This window comes from Mirounga leonina, unplaced genomic scaffold (assembly GCF_011800145.1).
Source record: "Mirounga leonina isolate KUSES-001 unplaced genomic scaffold, KU_Mleo_1.0 Mir_55, whole genome shotgun sequence".
Classification (NCBI taxonomy): Eukaryota; Metazoa; Chordata; class Mammalia; order Carnivora; family Phocidae; genus Mirounga; species Mirounga leonina.
The window spans coordinates 10,978,958-11,002,307 of record NW_023270816.1 but is presented as its reverse complement, the minus strand read 5'-3'; the positions used below and the strand labels follow the sequence as shown (position 1 = coordinate 11,002,307).

The window sequence follows — 23,350 nt, the reverse complement described above, 5'->3', positions numbered from 1 at the left end:
CCTCGTGCTCCCGGGGCTCGCGCTCCCCTCCCTCGTGCTCCCCGGTCTCCCTCTCCCTTCCGTTGTGCTGCCTGGGCTCCGCACTCAGGGCCACACGTGTGCTGTTTTGAGAAGGACAAGGGTCCGATGTGTTGAGTTTTCAGAAACAGCTGCAGTCTCAGTATTTGAGGGACCTGCAGGAGGAAAAAACAAATGTGAGACTTACTGTCTGGAGTTAGTGGAAGATGCCCTTCACTTTATGGGTGCAATAACATCAGGATTTCTGTGAGACCATAGTCCGAAAACCATTACTGTAATGGAGACTTCTCCTTTTATTGAGACATTAAGTGAGGAAATAATTTGTCCAAGGAGAGGGAACTGTAAGGCTAGAGCTGAGACTAGCATATCTGCCCTGGGAATCCTGGTCCACTTGTCTCAAGGTTTCCTTTCCCACCTACTTCATGGGACCCATAATCTCCGAGGTGAAGGAGAGAGAGCAGACAAAATGCTGATGTTCCTAAAACATTTCAAGGAATAAAACGGGAATCAAAACATGCCGGCAGTAATGACAGTTCTGTGGTGTCTCCATTTTACAAAGGAAAGAACAAACTAGAGGAGGAAAAATAGAGCAATTTCACACAACCAAATGCAGAGCGAGGCTGGAAACCTTCACCTGTTGGAAGTGAAGTTTCATGCTCCCAAAAGCCGTGCTCTGCAGTTTGGCCCCTGAACAGCATGAGGGCCAGCCATCCAGATCCACTTACACAGATTATTTTCAGTAAATATATTGAAAAAAATTTTTTGAGATTTGTAACAATTTGAAAAGAACTTTCTCTAGCCTTATTGTAAGAATAGAGTATATAACATACAAAATATGTGCTCGTTAGCTATTTATATTATTGGTAAGGCTTCTGGTCAACAGTAGACTTAAGTTTTGGGGGAGTCAGAAGTTACAGATTTTTTTTTTTTACTGGAGGAGGGTGGTCAGTGCCACTAACCTTCCTGTTGTTCAAGGATCAACCGTGTTGCCTGGTAATAAATCTGTTTTATAGATAGATCACCAGCAGTAAAGAAAAATTTCTGTATTTTGAGGCAGACAAAGGTGCCTTTTAGGAACTTCCTACTACATGGCAGAAGTGGTCTTGAAAAATGAATAAGCCTGAATCCTAAAGGATATATATACACGTGGTATATAGACCATAGTCTGAAAATAAAGGGATATGGACCAAGGCCATTCTTGTTTGATATGGATGTGATCGATCATAGCTGCCTTTAAGACCTAGGCTTCTAGGAGTAAGAAATTTGAATAGACCAGAAACAGGGAAGAGACTGAGAATGCACTCCACATATGCTCACTAAATGGACCTGAGACTAATAAGTGCACTAATGGGTAATTTCTAATTTTTTGGTAGTAGAGAATTCCTCTGTTCTTAAGCATAGGAAGCATGAAGACACACAGCACAATTTAATCGATTTAAATGTCTTTTAATTTTATATGTGCTGCGTCCATTTTTTTTTCTTCTAGTAATAGCATTTCCATTTTCCTTTGGAGGATTAATTCATTTCCCATACAATAGAGTTTTAATGGGACTGCCATTTTCCTTAACTTTGTGGTTAGATGAGACACAGATGTGGCTAATTAGTTGAACGCTTCATGGAATAATGTAAGAAAATGGTTGGGATTAATTCAAATTGAGGACAGAATATTGATGTGCCTCATGTGTCTGGTTCTTTAGCCTTCTCTTCCATTCTGTGAGCTGCTCAAACCAAAGATCCAAAACCTTAAACAGATAACCAAAAAATTGAAGACTTGGTTAGTCTTACTTGTGTATATACATTTGAAAATCTTAAATACAAGCAAATAGCCTTTAGATTTTTAGAGCAGAGCCATAGAGAGAGCATGAGCTGGGGGGAGGAGCAGAGGGAGAGGGAGAAGCAGACTCCGCATTGACCAGGGAGCTCGACTCGGGGCTCATCCCAGGACCCTGGGATCATGACCTGACCTGAACTGAAGGTGGACGCTTAACTGATGGAGCTACCCAGGTGCCTCAAATAGCCTTTAATTAGTATATTAATATTATATTGTTACTAATACAGTGGCATCTTATGACCAGACTCCTTTTATTTTGGAAATGCTGTATCACTAGGTTAAATAATTAAAGTCAGGTTATTTTTGTAGATGCAAAAATGTTGATCATATTTAAAACATTTCTAATTTTTAGAAGTAATTACAAAGATTCTTCCCTAATGAAAGGATAAAATAATGAATAAAAGGAAAACTGAATCATGGGGTGCCTGGGTGGCTCAGTCATTAAGCGTCTGCCTTCGGCTCAGGTCATGATCCCAGGGTCCTGGGATTGAGCCCCGCATCGGGCTCTCTACTCAGCCGGAAGCCTGCTTCTCCCTCCCCCATGCCCCCTGCTTGTGTTCCCTCTCTTGCTGTCTCTCGCTCTGTCAAATAAAATCTTTAAAAAAAGGAAAAAATCAGAAGGCCAAAATTATATATAAGGAAGAAATGTTAGAGATATGAGTTTTCAGCAAGTTAGAATCACTGTTATTTTCAAACCATGCATGCATGCTCTATCCCCAAGGGAATCATTGCAGTTGTAAGCCACTGTTGAGGATACAGTGTTGTTGTATCCCTTGTGTATATTGTGGGGAAAAAAGATGGCAATTACTCTAGAGAAGTATTCTCTTAATAAAAAAAGAACAAAATAAGATTTTATTTCTAAGAGGCTTTGGGAGCAAATAATTCCTCTTTCCTCCAACTAAAACAATGCAGCCTGGCAAATAATCAAAACAGTAGATTTCTGATGAAGGGCTTCCAACTAGCAGCCAACATGGAGTAATTCCTACCAGAAACCATTGAAAATAGCACAAAATGTATGAAGCAATTGTTTTTCCATTGATGAGATGTAAGGCAAGACAGGATAGTAATCTCTGGGGGTGGGGGATAGGAATGGTGACCCCCAAGATTTCCTCTGACTCCCCAATGAGGGAATTCTGGCCTACACCTGTGGAGAGCTCTTCCTTAGTTGAGAAGGGTTTGAGAGCCAGGGTAGATCAAGCTGGTGTGAATGCAGAGCAGAGTATTAGGAGGGAGCTGCACAAACAGCTCCAAACATCTGCTAAGGATTTTCCTCAGGTCTTCAGGTTAGAGCATCAGTGTGTCTAATAAGGAAACCACCTGTTCCCAGAGAAAGAACCACCAAAAGGAGCAGGAAAAATCGCTGGACTCACACAAAATCATTTGTTTTTCCACCAGTAGGAGTGAAAAACCATGTAAATCATAGGACATTGGTTAGAGTGCTAAGAAGTGTATTGTCTCAGTACTGGGGGAAGAAATAGCTCTAGACTTAAAGATTTTACCAGTTTGGTCTATCAAGATTAAAAGCAAGTCTCAAGAGAATGAAACTGTTCCTGTTACTACATGCTAGAAAACTCAAGAGTATGTAAAGGAATGCAAAAACACACCAAGGTAAAAGTCACAGTATCTTCTGTCCAATTAAATATTTTCAGACCTACAAAGAAACAGGAAAATAGAACTCAAAGTGAGAAGAAACAATAAAAACACCCAGAAATGACAAATAGCAAAGACAGAATTAGTATAAAAGGTCATTGAAGTAGTTACTACAGAAAAGTTACTGTATTAGTTTTCATTAAATTAAAGCAGTTATATGATATTAAATGATAAAACAGTTATTACATTTTGTATGTTCAAGCATGTTAAATCCAGATGAAACTCTACAGTTGATAAATATAATGTTAGAGATGTAAAATATAGTGAATGGAAATAGCAGATTTCACACTGCAGAACGGAACTTAGTGAACTTAGAGGCAGCAATGGAAAGAAGACCTGAAAAAAATATATATTAGGAGAAATAAATGAGATACAGGGAAATTTCAGGCAAAAAAAAAAAATATATATATATATATATATACACACACATATATGTATATATATTTATATTTGGAGTTCCCAAGTGAGGAGAGGAGACAGGGCAAACAAAAAAGATTTGAAGAAATAATGGGTGAGAAATTTCCAAACTTAATGAAAACTATAAACCCACAAATCCAAGCTCAATGAACTTCAAGCACAAGAAACATGGATATTATGCTGAGACATGTAGCAAATTGCTTAAAATCAATGATTTAATAATTTAAAGGCAGGAAAAAAAAACTGTAGGTACAGAGGAATGGTAAAATGAGAGCAGGCTTCTGATCAGAAACAATGCAAGCCAGAAAACTGGCACTTTCATTAGTTTTAAAGTATCTTTAAAGTTGAAAGACCATCAACCTAGAATTCTATACCCAGTGAAAAAAAATTTGCAAAAACAAAGGCAATATAATAGGTTTTTCAAATATATGAAAATCAAAAATTCACCAACAAAAGATCTGCACTATCCAGAATGTGAAACGAAGTCTTTTGGGCATAATGAATGTGGTAAGAGATGTAAATATGTATCTAGATGAAAGAAAGCATTGGAAGTAGTAAATATGTAGATAAATATATTTTTTTCTGTTTAAGGATTATTGGGATGATGAATCACTGAATTCTACTCCAGAAACCAGTATTATAGTGTATGTTAACTAGCTAAAATTTAAATAATAACTTTAAAAATTATAAATTAGGAAAAATTAAAAGTAAAGATTATTGGCTGATTAAATACAAAATAACATTTTGGGGCTTGTAGCATATGTAGAAGTAACATGCATGACAATCCTAACATAAAGACCAGAGAGGTGGGAGGAGGGGACTTATGCCATTGTAAGACTCATAGTATGGGAAGTGGCATAATCTGCCTTGAAAGTAGACTGATAAAGATATATAAAGATATATAAAGCCCTAAAACTACCACTGGAAAATAATAAAGTTAATAGGCCAACAGATAACAGAATGGAATCATGAAAAATACTTTATTTTTTTAAAGATTTTTAGTTTTTGACAGAGAGATTCATAGATTTAAGAAGACTAACATACCAAGCATCTTTACCAACCACAATGGTATGGAACAAGAAGTCAATTATAAGAAGAAAACTGAAAAAATCACAAATACGTGAAGATTAAAAACATCATATGGAACAACCAATGTGTCACTGTAGAAATAAAAGAGAAATTTAAAAATTCCTTGAAACAAATGAAAATGGAAATACAACATACCAAAATTTATAGAATGCAAAACATTTCCAAGAGGGAATTTCATAACAATAAATGCTTACCTCAAGAAACAAAAAATCTCAAGCACCTAACTTTATACATCAAAGACTAGAAAAAGAAAAATTGAGACCCAAATTTAGTAAAAGAAAGGAAATATTTGAGCAGAAGTAAATGAAAAAGAGACTAAAAAGACAATAGAAAAGTGAAATTAAGAGCTGGTTCATTGAAAAGATAAACAAAGTTGACAAACCTTTATTTAGAGAAACCAAGGAAAAAAGGGAGAGGGCTCAAACAATCAGAAATGAAAGAGGAGAAAAAAAAAGAGACATTACGACTAATATCATAGAAATAGAAAGCATCATAAGGTATTAGCAGTTATACACCAACAATTTGGACAACCCAGAAAAAATATATAAATTCCTAAAATAGGAAACCTGAACAGACCAGTATCTAGTGAGGAGATTGAATTAGTAATCAAAAACCTCCCAACAAACAAAGGTCAGGACCAGATGGCTTCACTGGTGAATTTTACCAAACATTCAAAGAAGAAGTAATACCAATCTTTCTCAAACTCTTCAAAAGAATAAAAGAGGAAGGAACACCTCCAAACTAATTTTATGAGGCCAACATTATTCCTGATAACAAAACCGTACAAGGACACCAGAGAACAGAAAACTACAGGCCAATAAACCTGATGAATGTAGTTGCAGAAATCCTCAAGAAAATATCAGCAAGCCAACTTCTACAATATATTAGAAAGATCATACAACATGGTCAAGTGGAATTTATTCTAGTGATGCATGGATGGTCAGCATCCCCAACAATGAGACTGCATTAGCAAAATGGAGGATAAAAGTTGTATCATCTTGGGCACCTGGGTGGCTCAGTCGGTTGAGCATCTGCCTTCGGCTCAGGTCATGATCCTGGAGTCCCGGGATTGAGCCCCACATCAGGCTCCCTGCTCAGCCAGGAGTCTGCTTCTCCCTCTGCCCCTCACCTCTCTATTTCTAAAAAATTGTGTCATCTCAATAGATGCAGTAAAAGCATTTGGTAAACTTCAATATCCATTTATCCTAAAAATTCAACAAAGTGGGTTTAGAGGGAACATACCTTAGCATAATAAAGGTCATATATGACAAACTTATAGTGAACATCATACTCCATGGTGAAGAGCTGAAAGGTTTTCCTTTAAGTTCAGGAACAAGACAAGATGCCCACTCCAACGCTTCTATTCAACATTATATTGGAAGTCCTAGCCAGAGAAATTAGGCAAGAAAAAGAAATAAAAGACATCCAAATTGGAAAGGAAAAAGTACAGCTGTCACTATTTGTGTATGACATGATATTACATATAGTAAACCCTAAAGACCACCAAGAAACTGTTAGATTCAGTAAACAAACTTAGCAGAATGGCAGTCAACAAAATCAATATGAAAAAAAAATCTATTGCATTTCTATACACAAGCTGTCAGAAATTAAGAAAACAATCTCATCTCACAATTGCATTAAAGAATAAAATATCTAGGAATAAATTTAACCCAGGAGGTGAAAGTCCTCTATAGTGAAAACTATAAGACATTGATGAAAGAAACTGAAGACAACACAAATAAATGGAAAGATATTCAATGTTCATGGATTGGAAGAATTAGTATTGTTAAAATGTACATACTACCCAAAGCAATCTACAGAGTCAGTGTAATCCCTAATAAAATTCCAATGCCATTTTTCACAGAACAAACAATCCTAAGCTTTGTATGGAATCATAAAAGACCCCAAGTATCCAAAGCAGTATGGAGAAAGAAGAACAAAGCTGGAAGCATCTAACGTTCTGATTTCAAAGTATATTACAAAGCTGTAGTGATCAAAGCAGTATGGCATTGTCATAAACACAGACACTTAAATCAATAGGACAGAACAGAGTCCAGAAGTAAACACATATTTATGGTGAATTAACTTATAACAAAGGAGCCAAGAATACACAATAGGGAAAGGGACAGTCTTTTCAATGGTTATTGGCAAAACTGGATCAGCATTTTACACGTACATAAAAATAAACTCAAAGACTTGAATGTAAGACCTGAAACTATAAAATTCCAAAAAGAAAACATAGGTGGTAAACACCTTAGCATCAGTCTTGGTGATGATTTTTTGATCCGACTCCAAAAGCAAAGGCAACAAAAGCAACAATAAAGAGGTGGAACTACATTAAACTAAAAAGCTTTGGCCCAGCAAAGGAAACCAACAAAATGCAAAGGCAGCCTACTGAGTGGGAGAGATTATTTGCAAATCATAAAACTAGTAAGGGGTTAGTATCCAAGATATGTGGAAAACTCCTACAACTCAACAGCAAAAAAAAACCTAGCAACGATTAAAAAATGGCCAGAAGTTCTGAATAGGTATTTTTCCAAAGATGTACAGATGGCCAAAGGTACATGAGCAGATGCTCAATATCCCTAATCATCAGGGAAGTGCAAATCAAAACTACAGTGAGATATTACCTCACACCTATTAGATTCGCTATTACTGAAAAACGAGATGACAAGTGTTGGCAAGGATGTGGAGAAAAGGCAGCCCTTGTGCAGTGTTGGTGGGAATGTAAATGGGTACAGCTACTATGCAAAACAATATGGAGATTCCTCAAAAATTTAAAAGAACTACCATACAATTCAGCAATTCCATTTCTGGGTATTTGTCCAAAGAAAACAAAAACACTAATTTGAAAAAATACATGCATCCCTGTTTATTGCAGCATTATTTACAATAAATATCCAAGATATGAAAACAACCTAAGTATTTATTTATTCCACCATTAAAAAAAGAATGAAAACTTGCCATTTGCAATAACATATGTGGACCTTGAGAACAGTAGGCTAAGTGAAATAAGTCCGACGAATACTGTATGATCTCACTTATATGTGAAATCTAAAAAGAAAAATAGGTGAAGGAGGTCAAAAGGTATAAACTTCCAGTAAAATAATAATAATAATAATAGTAATAGTATATTATATTTGAGTGGAGTTTGTTCCAGGAAAGCAAGGTTGGTTAAACATTCAAAAATCATATAGCCACATTAACAAACTATTAATGATGAAAAATAGGCTGGCAAATGGTAACATTTCTACTCACATTAAACCAGCTCACCAAATAGTCACGGCCATAGCTGGACAATGATATATATCTAAGATGATGGCCTATCTCTGTGAAACGTATGCCCTGGTCAAACAGATGATATAATCAGATGCCAAGAGAAGGGCTGGAAGAATCTACATTTAAACATGTTCTTTCTCTTGCCAACCTGCCAATCAGATAAATCCCTCAGAGGGGGCAAAGAAAGGGAAGTATTGATCCAGTGCCAGTTTCTGCCACATAGAAACATCAGTGGTAGAGAATAAATACTCTCACAATACTCCTAGGATTGTGATTTTTAATATTTACATCTTAAACTACTGGTCTCTGCAGTAAAATCTGAAAAGGAGGAGGGATGATAGAAATAGGTAGACTTGTATTATATATTTAGGAAAATCGAGAGATAATAAACATTAAAATTAATAAAAGTTTAATAGGTGGGTGCAGCAGTAATTCTATATAAAAACAACTCCTAAAAACATAAAACATGTTTTTAAATCTAAAGCCTCATTGAAAAAATAGCAAAAGAATAAATGCTTCAGAATAAATTGAAAGATTTGTGTTAAAATAAAAAATTACTTGGAAATAAAAATTCTTACATAAATGCCAAAGTAAACCATGTTCCTGGTTACAGAATTACTTAGTTAACATTATTTGTAAAAAGCATTACAGAGTATAAAGTTATCTCCCTCCAAACCTTGATCTCCCTCTAATCTGTTCACCATACCAGCCAGAATGACCTTTTAAAACTGTAATTTAGAACATATCACTCACATCCTTAGATTTTTCCAGCGACTTCCCACTGTGCTGAGAATAAAATCCAAACTGCTCACCACGTTCTTTCTATTCAGTGCTTCACGACCTGCTCCTCGGTTGCCTTTCTAGCTTCCATCATGTCACCACTCTGCCTTGCTCAGAACACTTGACCCACACTGACCACAAACCTGCTCCTAGAACACACTGTTAGCCTTGAAGCCTTTGTTCTTTTTGGGCTTCAGCCCAAATCTAACTTCATTCAGAGGGGCCTTCTCTGGTAACTCTGTCTAAATTAGTCCTTCCCAATGAGTTCCTACCAAGTCATGTGGTTTTATTTTTATAGCATTTGCTACTATATAAATCAGTTTATTCATGTTTCTGTATGCTTTAAATTGTCAATCAGCCCTCCTGTCCATTAGAATGATCCCTCCATGAATGGAGACTCCTTGATTATGAGTTAAAATAAGCCAAACAATTAATCCCTAGCTATTACAACGAAGCTCACCACTGTAACTTCAGAGTCTAGAACATTTATCTGGACCATATTAGGCACCAAATGAATATTTCTTTAAGGAGTGTTGAATGTCACAGAATGAATGTTGAATCTCAAAACCATAAAATAATGTATGTACCAGATAAATACACTTTAGTTATTTTTTCAACTTAAGACTTATGTAATGTTATTTATGTAAATACTTATGTAAATAGTGGTATTATTTACTCAAAGACAAAAGTAAATAAAATTGTAAGAACACAATGAAGGGTAATATTTTCGTAACCTCAGGGTGGAGAACCAGAAAGTTTTCTTTACACACCTGTCTCCTAGCCACCCAGTTGCCCTCTCTGGAGGCCTCTCTTGTTTCTGGTTCTTTTGTATCTTCCATGGATATTTTAAATATATGTATGCAAATTTGTGTTCATAGATAAATAGATGATTTCTAGCTAGATAGACTTTTTTTTCTTTTACCCAATTGATAGCCAGGAGTGAATCACTGAAATCTAGGATTCAGCAACTTCTTTATCAATTAGAATGGATTTCCAAACTTTGTGTCAGCTCTGTCCCATTGTAGCAGGGTTACAATTAAAAAAGTGATCTTCTCTTTTCCTTCCCCCCTGTTGCAGTATACACAGATTTTAAGAGAAAGACTGAGAGAATCGATTCATGATGTTCAATATGTAGAGCCTCCATTTGATGATTCAATTGCTGATCTAGGTAAAGAATGGAAGAGTGCCCTGGCAAAATTAAAGTTTGCTAATTCATATAGAATGGAGCCATTGAAAAAATTCCAAGCTCATTCAGTAGAAACTAAAGTCCAGCAGATATTAAAGGTAGGTTGATAAATACATATGATAGCAATATCTTAGCTTTGGGGATTTGATAAACTGTATTAAGATTTATGGCCATATATTTCATTGATTTTTTAACATTTATCTCTGAAAATATGGAAGTACTTTTGTAGTCATACTCAAATATATTTCACATTGATGCTGTGAGCTAGATTTAATTTTTATTTCAACCATTAACCCGTAATTATCCATAAATTATTTATCCCTCAGGTTTCATGTTTTCCCATATTTGGAGGAATGAGTTAAATAAAACACACTGTATCTGTATATGGGTGTGAAAAGGTGGTCCCTGGACGCTAAAGCATTTAAGGGCAGGCAACTACCAACACAGGCACTGGTCCCCTTCCTTAAACTGTGACTGGAATCTGAAGGTCATTTAAGACAGTTGTTTCCAGGCTAGTCCAAAAAAGCTTCTTCAATTTTATAAAATACTGTAAGACTAATGTTAATACCAACATTATTTATACTAGTGTTGGTATCTGAAGCCTACATTGTTCAGATGGAAAGAATTCCTTCATCATCCTTCTTAAAGGACAAAATTAAAGTTTTTTATTTATAGAAAATTTGAGGGACCACTTTTTCTGAATCACCTTTTCATCTGTGGTCTCTAGTGCTGGGCCCCAGGCACCCAGGCGTTTTCTGATGGCCACATTCCCCTGTGGGACTCCACCAAGCTTAAGTCTACCCCAGATACGTTTCTGGTTTCAAAGTTCCCTCCCCTTCAGTTTACAAGGTGCATTCTCTCAGTAACTACTGATGTGAGCTAGGTGTTGGGAAGAAAGCATCTCTTTATTTTGTATAAATGATTAATACTCTTTGAATCATATCAAAGTTAATTATTTAAATGAATTAACTTTTATTAATACAGAAGAATATTTAGGAGGCCTACTCTAGCCTCCCTCTACTACCATAGACAGATACATTTCTAAGCTGAACTAATCATTGTCATGGCTTCAGGAAATAAATGCAACTCAATTTAATACAATAAAATAATTATTGATTACCTTCTCTTAAACAGTAACAGCAAGCATTTGTGACATGAGAATATACATTTGGTGTGTCTCTTACTTGGTCTTACCACATAGACTGAGTTTGGATTTATTGGATATAGTAGGATTTCAAATTGTATTTACATATGATAATTTACAGAATTGAGTGTGATGGGGCCTGGAACAGCTGATTGGATATGTAGATGGATAGCTAGGTGTCATAAAGAGACCAGGGATTTTCACTTGGGTTCACGGAAAATTCAACATAGTTCTGGGTACAGAAATAGTATACACTGCTGGAGCTTGTGGGTGTCTTCCTATAGCAAGCACTCATTATTTGTTAAATAAGAGCATGTGGGCGGGCAAAGCCTGAGGTCTGTTAGGCAGATTCAGAAGAGACAGTGGATGTTGCTAAACGTCTGAAAGACAGAAACACAGCCAATGCCTGAGGGAAACAAATGTTTCTAGACCCAGTTTTAGGTCCAGCACCATTCTAGAAAGGAATCAAAACAAAACAAAAAGAAACAGAGCAATCTATTTGGTTTTACATGTCTATAAAATTAGCTGGTAGGAGCTCATTTGTTATCGCAGGACCCAGAACCACATTAATTCATCATTGTCCAGGTAAGTCAAAGGTACCTGCAGTCTGCTCATTAGGTGGTCCAGTCTGCTTATGGGCTGTGGAAAAGCCTAGTGCCTCATGACTCACATCTGTCTCCCCAGCTGTGACTAATCCACAGCAGACATGGCGGGAAACCTTGGATCTCCTCAGCGTCCCCCTGGAGTCCACAGAGAGAGCAGCTAGAGAAGTGGCTTTAATTCAAGGACACTGGGGAAGACAGGAGTCACATAAAACAGGCTCCCGTCCAGGAAACCCAGGCTTTAGGAAAACGCAAGTCTGAGTTTTAGCAAATACGGAAATTAGAGAAAGATTTCCTTCATCTACCTAAGCATTCCCAGAAGCCTTGTTTTAAAATTCCCCTGTGTCTCCCCACTAGCTGTTTGAAAGGAAAACTTAACTGGTTAAGGGTTGGTAATGAAGAGCAATTGAATGTAATTAAAAACCAAATAAACTTTATTCAGCATTCTTATTGAAATAAATTGATAAGCTCAACATTCATTTAATACTATTTGGTTAGGAATGCATCTATTTTTTTAAAGTTATGTATTATTTAGATACATGTTTTCTTGAATTTTTATGTAGAAAATATTTGGTTTGAAAATTAAAATGTTTTTCCTATTTTTTTAAAGGAAAGTCTTAAAGATGTCAAATATGATGATAAAGTCTTCTCTCATTTGTCACTTGAGTTAGCAGACCGCATCTTGTCAGCAGTGAAAGAATTTGGGTATCACCGTTACAAGTTCATTATAAAAGTATTATTTATTCAAAAGACTGGTCAGGCGATAAATGTGAGTACCACACTGACCCAGCATCTACCAGGCAGTGCTCCACGGTGTCCCCTCTAGTGACCTGAGAGTTCCTGTGCCACTGGCCTCCACGGCCCCCAGGTGCCTCTCTGACAAAGGATGGTTTTGTTAACTATATCTTCCTTCAGTGCCTCTTATTTGAAAAGTACTAACCCAGAAATGGCAATTTTTTTTTAAAGATTTTATTTATTTGTTTATTCATTTGAGAGAGCAAGAATGAGAGAGAGAGAGCACATGAGAGGGGGGAGGGTCAGAGGGAGAAGCAGACTCCCCACCGAGCAGGGAGCCTGATGTGGGACTCGATCCCGGGACTCAAGGATCATGACCTGAGCCGAAGGCAGTTGCTTAACCAACTGAGCCACCCAGGCACCCCCAGAAATGGCAATTTTCTATTGATAATTTATTAAACTATATAGCTATCCTATTCCATGATCACACTAATTTTGACAATTTAATGTCATTTGATAATTAACCAGTAAATTTATTTTGAGCACTAATGGGAGTTAGGTTAGGTACTGAGAAAAAGAAAATGGGGAGACGCAGACCATGATTCTCTGAGAGTTTTTACTTGAGGAAAGAAAACAATGCAGGCCAGCGTTTAAGAAATGGAATGGGATGGACAGTGGTACAGCTTAGGTTTCCGAGTCCAGCTGACCTAGACAGGAATGCTGGAAGCGACAGTCGGAGCCTGCGGCCGGGGCATGGCTGTTTTCATCTGTAAAACGGAAATGGTACACCTAAAGGCCACAGCTACCCTGAGGGCTAAATGAGTGGGTCTGTAAGAAAGCCCTCCACATGGTCTCTGGCACAGAGGCCTCAGTCAGCAGCAAGGCAATCGCGGTCATTTACAAATATGAATATACGCTAGACCCTGTGAGCTGGAGTGAGCTGCCCGTCAACACATCGCAGCTGGTCACGGTCTGCAGTCTTCGCCGAAGAAGGCAGAGGGCTGCTGGCCACACTAGAGTCAACAAGACGGAGGTGACCTTGGCACCCAGGGAGAAGAGAACACCAGCACATACTTCTCACGTGGAGGAGATTAGAGTAGGGCAGAGTGGCCCCTGGGACTGTCTGGAGCCAGGGAAGGCCCTCTGATATCTGAACATCACGAAGAAACCAGCTGTGCCAGAGACCGGGGAGAGGGACTGGCAACCGGAGAACGCAGGAGTGGAAAGATGCCGCGGCAGCGGGGAACTGGTGTGCTTGGTTACTAACCTGTGTGCTTGCCATATATTTCAGTAGCGCACATGGGTAACTACCGTACAACAAACCACCCCACAGCTTAGCGCAGAACGACAGCCGTTTATCTGTCATCATTCTGTGGGCCAGCCAAACTATAGCAGCGGCTTCTCCTGCTGGTCTCCCTGACACACTTGCCGTCCCACATGGCCTCGCTCACGTGTCTGGTGGCTGGTGCTCGCTGTTGGCTGGGGCTCCCGGGTTCTCCTGCACGTGAGCCACCATCTTCTGGTGGGCTGAGTGGCTTTCCTTATGTGGGGGTCTCCTCAGAGCATTCTGAGCAGGTGGGAGCAGAAGACCTCTGAAGGCTTTGCTTGGAAGTCACACAATGTCCCATTCTTTTGCTCAGAGCAAGTCCCAAGACCAATTCATACTCAAGGGCTAGAGAAGTAGACTCACCCTCTTGGGAGAAACCACAACAGGTTTGTGGCCATTTATATCCACCATGGAAAAGTAGGCTGTACTCAAATCACGTATGGCTTTGTGAGCGAAGCAAAGGATTTAGAATTTTCTATAATGGTCTGCTTGGATAATCAATGCCATTTCTTTATTTCAAAACAAAGTTCTAATAAACTTTCCCTTGAACATATTTTAAGGATGGAAAGGAGAATTCCGTATCAGGGAGTGTAACACAGTGGAGTAGTACTGTATGCAGAACTCTTAGACCCAGTTACAGAGGGTTCCCGGCTCTGCTCCCAGACATTCTGCTAAGGTCCAGTCCCTGTGTCAGAGAAGGATCACTCCAGGAAGAGAAGAGGGGCCCTTTCAGGAAAGGGGGGATTGGACAAACTACTTTCTAAATATGACTTTCTTTTTTTTTTTTTTTTAAGATTTTATTATTTTTTTTAATTTATTCATGAGAGACAGAGAGAGAGACAGAGGCAGAGGGAGAAGCAGGCTCCCTGCGGAGCAGGGAGCCTGACGCGGGACTCGATCCCAGGACCCTGGGATCATGACCTGAGCCGAAGGCAGACGCTCAACCGACTGAGCCACCCAGGCGTCCCTCTAAATATGACTTTCTGAGATACTGTATAGACTTAAAGTTTACTTCTTAACATGTTCAATTTAAAGTTGGTCTTGAAATTTTTGTATCACAGATTGCCAGCAGATGGATCTGGGATGTTGCATGGGACAGCTGGGTTGCGGCGAAACAGGAAACGGAAACGTACGTCGCCTTGGCCCTGGTGTTTGCTCTCTATTGTGAATAGCTCATTACAAGTTATAGGAGTGCTTGCTTCTCAACTTTACCGAGATCTGTGACTTTGAAGATTTGCAAACTTCATAGTGGTTAGCTATGGTTTGGCCTCCAGCTGAAGACTGACTGTATTCTTTTAACAACAAACAAGTAAAAGCCAGATTTTTAGCTTCATACTTACTAGTTATCATATTTATTAACGTTCTATGACCCCAAAGTATAAATGTATGTACGATACATGTAAGGATAGATAGAGTATATAAATGCTTATAGTGGGTGCTAATATAGGGAAATTACTTATCATTCTTTTTAGAGTTAAGACAATTAGAATTTACTACAGGAAATTATGACACAACCTTGTAAAGTGTCGAGTAAATGTTAAAATAGATTTTGGAAAACTTCTAAAGGCAGTTATATCTTTAAATGGCATTTTAATACGTTGTAGGCATTCTTTGGAAAGAAATTACCAAGTCTGAAATAAAGACATTAATGTATTTAACACATCCCTAACCAATCAAAATGCTTAACGTGTGGTCATTCTTTTTGTTAGTCTGTTAATTAAATTCTTTTTAGGTGCAAGAACTGAAAAAGCTAAACCAGTGGGGGTTTTTTGTTTTGTTTAGTTTTGTTTTTTAAAAACAGAATTTTGTTTTCCAGGCATTTGATCAGGGACCCAGGTTTTTGCTGTCTTTCCCCTTCCCCCGCCAGACTTCTACAAACATTTGTTTAACTTGAGTTAATCACGTTCCTGTCCTGTCTATGACTAGACGGGTCATAGTTCACTCCTTGGGGCTGGGGCTGCACCCCCCCTTTGTTGGAGCACATGGCCACATGAAAAGAGTAGACATGACTATCAGTCAGAGGTCTTCCAGCAAGGAATCAGGGGGTGGGCTTGGAGGAGGCAACCAGTAATGTCTGTGATCAGATGAGTTGTAATCAGAACTTGGAAAGCCATGTCAAACTTAATGGATGGTTAAAATGGCCATTAGTTGAATAGTCCAAAGACTGGAATGTAGAAAGGTCGAGGAGAGTTTCCTTTTCACTTACGTGTTACCATGAGCTGGATATTCCAGGACAAACAAGTCCATGCTGCGCAGCATAAACACGGTCATTGTTGCCCAAAGAATCTTCAACATGGGAGTTCTCAGTTGTGATCTGTGGCCGCCAAAAAAGTGGTAGCAAGCCTGTGCAACAGCTCATGTTAAGCAACGCACCTTCCTGCTGAACTTGCAGGATTCATTAGCTGTAAAGCCTACGGCCTCCTAGAACTGTTGGTAAGGTGAGAATGAGACCTCCTAAGGCTAGCGTGTGAATTATGTGACGTAGTAAATAACCGAGCACTTGTGCCCAGCACTTCACAGAGCCCTGGACCTTCCTACGTCCTGAAGTGTGACCTGCTGGTATTACCTGATTTGAGGTCTCGGAAGTACCTTCCGCTCTGCTCTTTCTCTTGCTTTCCCCAACCCCGTACACACTTCGTTGTTGAATTCCATACAAGTGACTCAAATCCTCCCCTTTCCTCCACGGCCAAGTCTTGTCTGGCTTTGCTGCAGTGCCCCTTTCATCCGTGTGTTAGTTTAGCTGTTTTGTTCGGCCACACTCTGTGTGCACCATGTCCCAGGCACTGTGAGGCGCAGGGTGTGGAGCCGGGCCCTTGCCTCAGCAGGCTTCCATTGTGGCGAGCGCGCCTCGGGAGGAATGGGGAGCACACCCTTCTTTGCCTCCCACAGAACATTGGTGGTGCATCCGTCTGGAAGGCATGACCCAGGTCATGTCACCCCCTGGCCCAGGTCCTCTCAGTCCTCGGTTGTCTTCTGAGTTAAACTCTTCTAATTACTCTTATGGGTCTGATTCTCCCGGGAAGAGAACTGCCATTTTTCGAGGTTTGATGGATTCCAGGTGCATGTGAACATCTCTAACCCAGCAGTACTTCTTACTGCTGCCCCCACTTGACCTCCCCTGTCATCAGTCACCTTCGATGCCCTCCTTTGTACTTTCATCCAGTCTCCTGCATGTTTCCGTTTGGGTCTCCCTCCCACCACAAAGACCCCTTCCCGCCTCTCCTCCTCCAAGTTGTGTGGAGGCTTGTACCAAGAGAGCCTCTGCCCTGCAATCAACCATGTCTTCCTGCTCCGCCGTGGCACCCGCTTCACTGTGAGCCTGCAGAAGCCACAGGACCATCCTGAACCAATTTCCCAGTGTCCTGAAGGAATCGTAAGGACGAATCACATCAGATATGACGCAGATGTTTGCTTCAGCCACTGGAGAAATCTGTGCGTCCCTGATCTGACTTCCTGCCCCTCAGAGCTTTTCAGGTCAGGTTGGTGACCTTCCTCTGCAGGCCCCACAACCCTCCTCTATATTCCCAACCTCTCCTCCAGATGTATTTTGAGTCTCTTTCCTTAACAAGGACTTGGCTTGTCCCCACAGAAGAGTCCCTGTTCTCTGAAAGGTAGGTACATGCAAAGCACCCTCCAAAGGAACCGTAAGAGCAAAGAAAAAGGCCAGGTCCAGCCTGAGGAGAAGTGGTTTGTTACGGGGACTTGCAGACAGAAGTGGGTCTCAGGCGGCAGTGATGCATAGATCTCTAAAACCCCACCTTCCCTAAGACTTGCTTTTTCAGCCCTGGAGGGTGGGCATACCTGTGGGGGGCCGGGGGGGGGCGGAGAATGGTGAAGAATCGCTGTGTGTCATAGTCCTATCTCTAGGGCAGAGCAAGCCCGTCAGGCCCCGAGAGTGTGGCTAAACAGGGTGCGCTTAAACAGAAGCACAGCCTGGGGAGGGGGCTGTGCTCCAGAAGGTCACAGAGTGGTCATCATGGTGGGTTTGTCCAAGAGGACACCAGGTTCGTTCGCACAGGCCCACTACAGCCCTTCAAGCAAAAGCTGTTTTTCCTCTCAGTCCCTAATGCAACCCCTCGGGCCTTAAACACTCCCAACTCCTGGCAAAGCACGCGGTGTGGACTCACACCTCTTCATGTCTGTGCCGCCACCGCCCACGGCCCCTGGCTTGTTCCTTCTCATTACGTGAAGATGAGCTAGGGGACCCCAGCCCCCATCTCCATTGACTCTTGCTACCATTCTTTGTGACTTCGATATCCATACAGATAACTGTCCAGTAAGGCAGTCCCCACGTGGGCACGGTTCTGGTATGAACAAATTTTGATTGCCACGGTCTAGTAAACACCAGTCCCCCAACAGCATGACTCAAATTTCACCTACTCTGCTACACTGACAGCAAGTACATCAAGGACAGACCGCACAGCCAGTGCGCAGCCCACAGATCACCACACCGATGACCCCCACACATCCTGGTCCTCCTCTCAAGGCCCGTTGGGGATCGGCCGCTGCACCCCAGTTATTCAGTGCTTCGGCCACAACACAGACAGCAAAGTGTGCAGCTGTGTTGCCTCCTTGTCTCCCAGAGACAGACCCACAGGATGTTTCACAAAAATGGACCATAAAAAGAAAATTCCGTTTTACATTAGAATTTTGTTTTACAAAGTTTGACAAAAAAGTTGAAAGTGCATCAAAGAAATAAATGAGCTGCAAATGAAATTGGATGTGATTAGGAAATTTAAAAATGACAAGAATGAAGCTGAGACGATGAGACCTCAGCCTGCATGAAGGTACCATCCAACAAGGAGAAAGAGCATGGTAACGTTGGATCAACATCTTTTAAACTGCTCTAGAGACAGAAAACTGCTTGTGGTCAACCAGACTTGGTAGAAGACAGTCATAATAATGACAAATCCCAGTGGGTGTGGCTAGCATTCAGGCCAAATGTCCACGTTAGTTATCAGGTCGAAAGAAAACTTAATTACAGAGAGACTGAAAAGCAAGCTTTTACTGCAGTGAAGTCTGGTTGCATCCTTTCAGAGACCCATGGGGTTGGTTAGTGTTGAGCTCTGGTTAAGCTGCTGGGCCAGACCAGGCGCTGCTGGGAAACCTGCACCCAGATTGCACAGATCAGTTAGAGCAGGTGGTTGTGACAAAGGATGAAGAGACGCTGATAACAACTTCACGTTAAGGACACTTGGAGGTATTTTACAACACTGAAAACGCAAAACATCAAGTGCTGGAAGGAATATGACAATTTATCAAGGCACAAAAGAGGTAAGTGATAGTAGAAGGCAAGCACAGTTCAAACTACTCTTGGTAAAGATTTTACACAGAAATAAAGCACTAATTCTCAGTGTTTTTTGGATTTATGGTGTACTAAACATTAGTTTTACAATTTAAAAAAATTCTCTGTACATTTATAATTGGGAGTAAAGGAGTTTTACAAATTATTAAGATCACTTTGCATGGTCTCAGCTTCTGTGGTCATTTTTACAGTCCTGTGCTCTCATGAAAACTAGGAAGTCTGTGCTCTAGCTTCCTGATTCCTTGACCAACTCACATTTGGTGACCTTTTCCTCTAGCCCACCTTGGTCATCTCCTCCTTGGTTCAGACTGTAGACTCTGCTGTCATCAATAGCAGTGTGACCTCTCAAATCTCGGACTCAAGCAGGTTATTTTTATACCATCATTTTCTGTCCTTAGGGCTCAGCACCTGTAGAATCTTACTGAAATCTCCAGTCGATGCAATCAATAACCCATTTTATAATCTCTCCCTTACAAACACACTCAAATTCCTTTGCCCCTCTTACTCATCTGGGAAAACCCCTTCCTGAAGGAAATGCATATTCATAGCCTAAATTCAAGTAGCTAAATTTGAGAAGATGGGAAAGCCAGACAGACTGGTTTCCCTTGAAGCTCTCCACCAAAAACCTGCAGCAGGCAAACCATTTGGCATCCTAGGAACTTTGCTCTCCTACCTCTCCCCACTACCTCCTTATTCCTCTCCTCTCCTCACTTCCATGGGTGGTTTCACCTCCTATTTCATTCAGGAAAGAAAAAATATCAGAGGAAAATCTTTCAAGTTTTTCACCACCAAGTCTCAAAACCTACTTGCATCTGCAGCCACATTCTGTTTCCTGTCTTGTCACAGTGGATAGACTGTGCTTCTTGTAAGCTGTCAAGGGCTTACCCAGCACCGTGCTGGCTTCTGGCCTTCCCAGAGCTGCCTCCCTAGCTCCTGCACGCGATGCCCCCTCTGCTCCCCCTCCTTGGCATTCAAGCTTGTTCCCCTGTGTCCCGCCTTAAAGACAACAACCCACTTCTCCAGCTACCTTCTTTCTCAGATACTCGGCACAAACTTCACGTATTAACCTCCCGTTCCCTCCTCAAGGGACTTCAGGCTAGCTTCTGAAGTTGCCACTCCTTAGAAACAGCTCAAAATAATTAAGTTTGCTCATTACCCCCAGATTGCTAAATACAATGGACATTTCTTTGTCCTCATCTTTTTTTTTTTTTAAAGATTTTATTTATTTATTTGAGACAGAGAGAATGAGAGAGAGAGAGAGAGAGCACATGAGAGGGGGGAGGGTCAGAGGGAGAAGCAGACTCCCCGCCGAACAGGGAGCCCGATGCGGGACTCGATCCAGGGACTCCAGGATCATGACCTGAGCCGAAGGCAGTCGCTTAACCAACTGAGCCACCCAGGCGCCCTGTCCTCATCTTATTAACCTCTCAATTGACATAGTTGTCCCTCTTTTTTTTTTTTAAGTTTTTTTTTTTTTAAGATTTTATTTATTTATTTGAGAGAGAGAATGAGAGAGAGAGCACATGAGAGGGGGGAGGGTCAGAGGCAGAAGCAGGCTCCCCGCCGAGCAGGGAGCCCGATGCGGGACTCGATCGCAGGACTCCAGGATCATGACCTGAGCTGAAGGCAGTCGCTCAACCAACTGAGCCACCCAGGCGCCCCTGTCCCTCTTTTTGAAACACTATCCTCTCAGTTTACAATATCTGTCACTTAGTTTCCTGCTCCTTTTCCACTTATTTCCAACTTAGTACGTAGCAAGGTAGTATTTGATGAATAAATGAATGATTCCTTATATTTCTATCACCTAACATAATTCTTAGTTCATAGTTGCTTTTCATAAAATATTTGTGAAATAATTGGATGGACATTATTATTTTAATCCTACAAATGAGGAAATGGAGTTTCAGAGAGAGAAAAAATTAACCCATTATGGATCACACAGCTATTAAGTGGCACAGTTGGTACTGATCACAATCTTATCTCATTTTTTTTTTTTTTTAAGAGAGGGAAGAGGGAGGGGCAGAAGGAGAGGGAGAGAGAGAATCCCAAGCAGGCTCCACACTGAGCGGGGAGCCCCATCAGGGGCTGGATCTTACCACCCTGAGATCAAGACCTGAGCCCAAATCAAAAGTCAGATGCTCAGTCAACTGAGCCACTGAGGTGCCCCCCAAATCTTAACTCTTGATCTTTGTTCTCACCATTGCATCATGCCACTGCCCTGTATATTTCACCCCTAACTCCTGGAATCTGCCTTCATCTACCCTACTCTCAACCCACACTGGAATGGCTGATGTGCCTAAATATGCTTCTTATTTTTCCATCTCTCAGTCTTTTTCAGGCTTGAAACCCTATTTCCATTTCCAATTGTACATTGACCTGGAATTGTCCTACCCCAGTCTCTTAAGATACTTTTCAAATTCTATGTCAACCTTAAAATCTTAACTTTTGTACTTGCAAGTAAATTTTTTCCCACCTAAACTGCCTTTAAATACATTTATATATTTGTGTCATATTCTTTCAGTGTTGAAACTGCCCATGGGCAGGGATTGGAATCCACAAGAGTGTCTCCTGAATATTCTGGCTTGCCTTGCATGTTGAAGGGCTGAGTCAGTACCTGTTGACTTGGAATGAAGAGTTTTAAACTTGCATCTGATCTAGAGACAGAATACCCAAGGGAAGAGAGTGGACCGAAATAAATGAAAGTATATTCTGAACATATATATGTATGTATATTTAATGTTAAATTCCATCTAAAGAATCCGAGTAAGGGCCCTGATGAGTTAAGAGAATTGGGGAGAAAGTTGTTGATTTTTCTTGGTGGATTCAGACAGGCTATTTTCTTCAGTGCCTAGGGAAACAGGGAGCTGGTCTGACTGAGGTTGTGAGTGAAAGCAAAGTTTAAATCAGGAGCCCTTTGTGAGTCTCCAGCTATTGGTGCCATTTCTGAGCTGATGGGAATGGAAAGTCAGGAATAGGTGGCCTGGGAGAGTCAAAATAGGTCCTTTATCCCTTTACTTCTCCTTTCCAAACTTTTGCTTGCTGAGTGTAAGCAAAAATAACGAAAGGGAAGTCATGTGTCTATTGCCTGAAGCAAGTCCTCTACACTCTCAGATACTAAAGTGTCTGCTGAGAGGTCAACTGCGACAGATTTCTGGTACCCTTGTCGTCACAACTATTTGCCATGTTCTTTTAAGGTTCAGTTCCTGACGTGTGGAGAAATCTAGAAGTGGCCAGGTGAAGTCTACCAACTAGGATTAACGATAAATTCAGTTCAAGTAGAACGCTTCCCATCATGTCGGTGTCTTTTGTCAGCCTACCTTTGGACCATGACCTTTGCAGTAATCCTGAGGATTCAGGATTTCTCCCCACTTCGCAGATGAGACAAGAGGCCCGGGAGGTCAGCAGCGTTAGGGAGCTCTCCCCGCGTGCCGGACCACCTGGCGGCCTTCGAGGGTCTCAGGTGCCCGCTGCCGCACGGGGCACACTGCGCCGCACAACCACGCGCGTGCGAGCTGAATCCGAGCCACTCTTACGCTGTGCCATCTCGACAGGCAGGGAGCTGGATGTGCAGAAACTTTTCAGATGAAAGCAGCGGAGGATGTCATAGACTGGCTCCCTGGCAGGTGGTTCAGGAGCTGCGGAGAGCGTGAGGCCGCGGCAGAGAACAAAGGCGGCCGAGGGGCGGTGGCCGAGGGCCGACCGCGAAATGGGCAGGGGCCCCCACAGCCCCCCGCGATACAGCCCACGGGGCCGGTGCCAGGACGCGGGGACCCCCGGGGGGAGGGGGTGGGTCCCTCGGGATTGAGGGGGAGGACAGGGACCCTTGGGAGAAGGGGGGGAGGAGGAGGAGAGTCCCTCGGTGAGGGGGTAGGGGCAGCGGGACCCCCTGGGGGGAGGGGGCGGAGGGTCTCTCGGGGGAGGGGAGGGGGAGGGGCGGCGGGGGCCCCTGGGGGGAGGCGCGGAGGGTCTCTCGGGGGAGGGGAGGGG

General features: G+C 41.3%; 1 protein-coding gene across 1 annotated transcript in view; it reads left to right on the top strand.

Annotated features, from left to right (window-relative positions):
- Positions 1 to 15,826, top strand: part of LOC118001891 (tctex1 domain-containing protein 3) — a 16,944-nt gene extending 1,118 nt beyond the window's left edge. Inside the window, exons 2-4 of the mRNA XM_034992063.1 lie at positions 10,142 to 10,348; positions 12,607 to 12,765; positions 15,120 to 15,826. Coding sequence (XP_034847954.1) covers positions 10,142 to 10,348; positions 12,607 to 12,765; positions 15,120 to 15,230 — 477 coding nt within the window. The 3' untranslated portion in view covers positions 15,231 to 15,826. The remainder of the gene's footprint in view (positions 1 to 10,141; positions 10,349 to 12,606; positions 12,766 to 15,119) is intronic.
- The last annotated feature ends 7,524 nt before the right edge of the window (positions 15,827 to 23,350 follow it).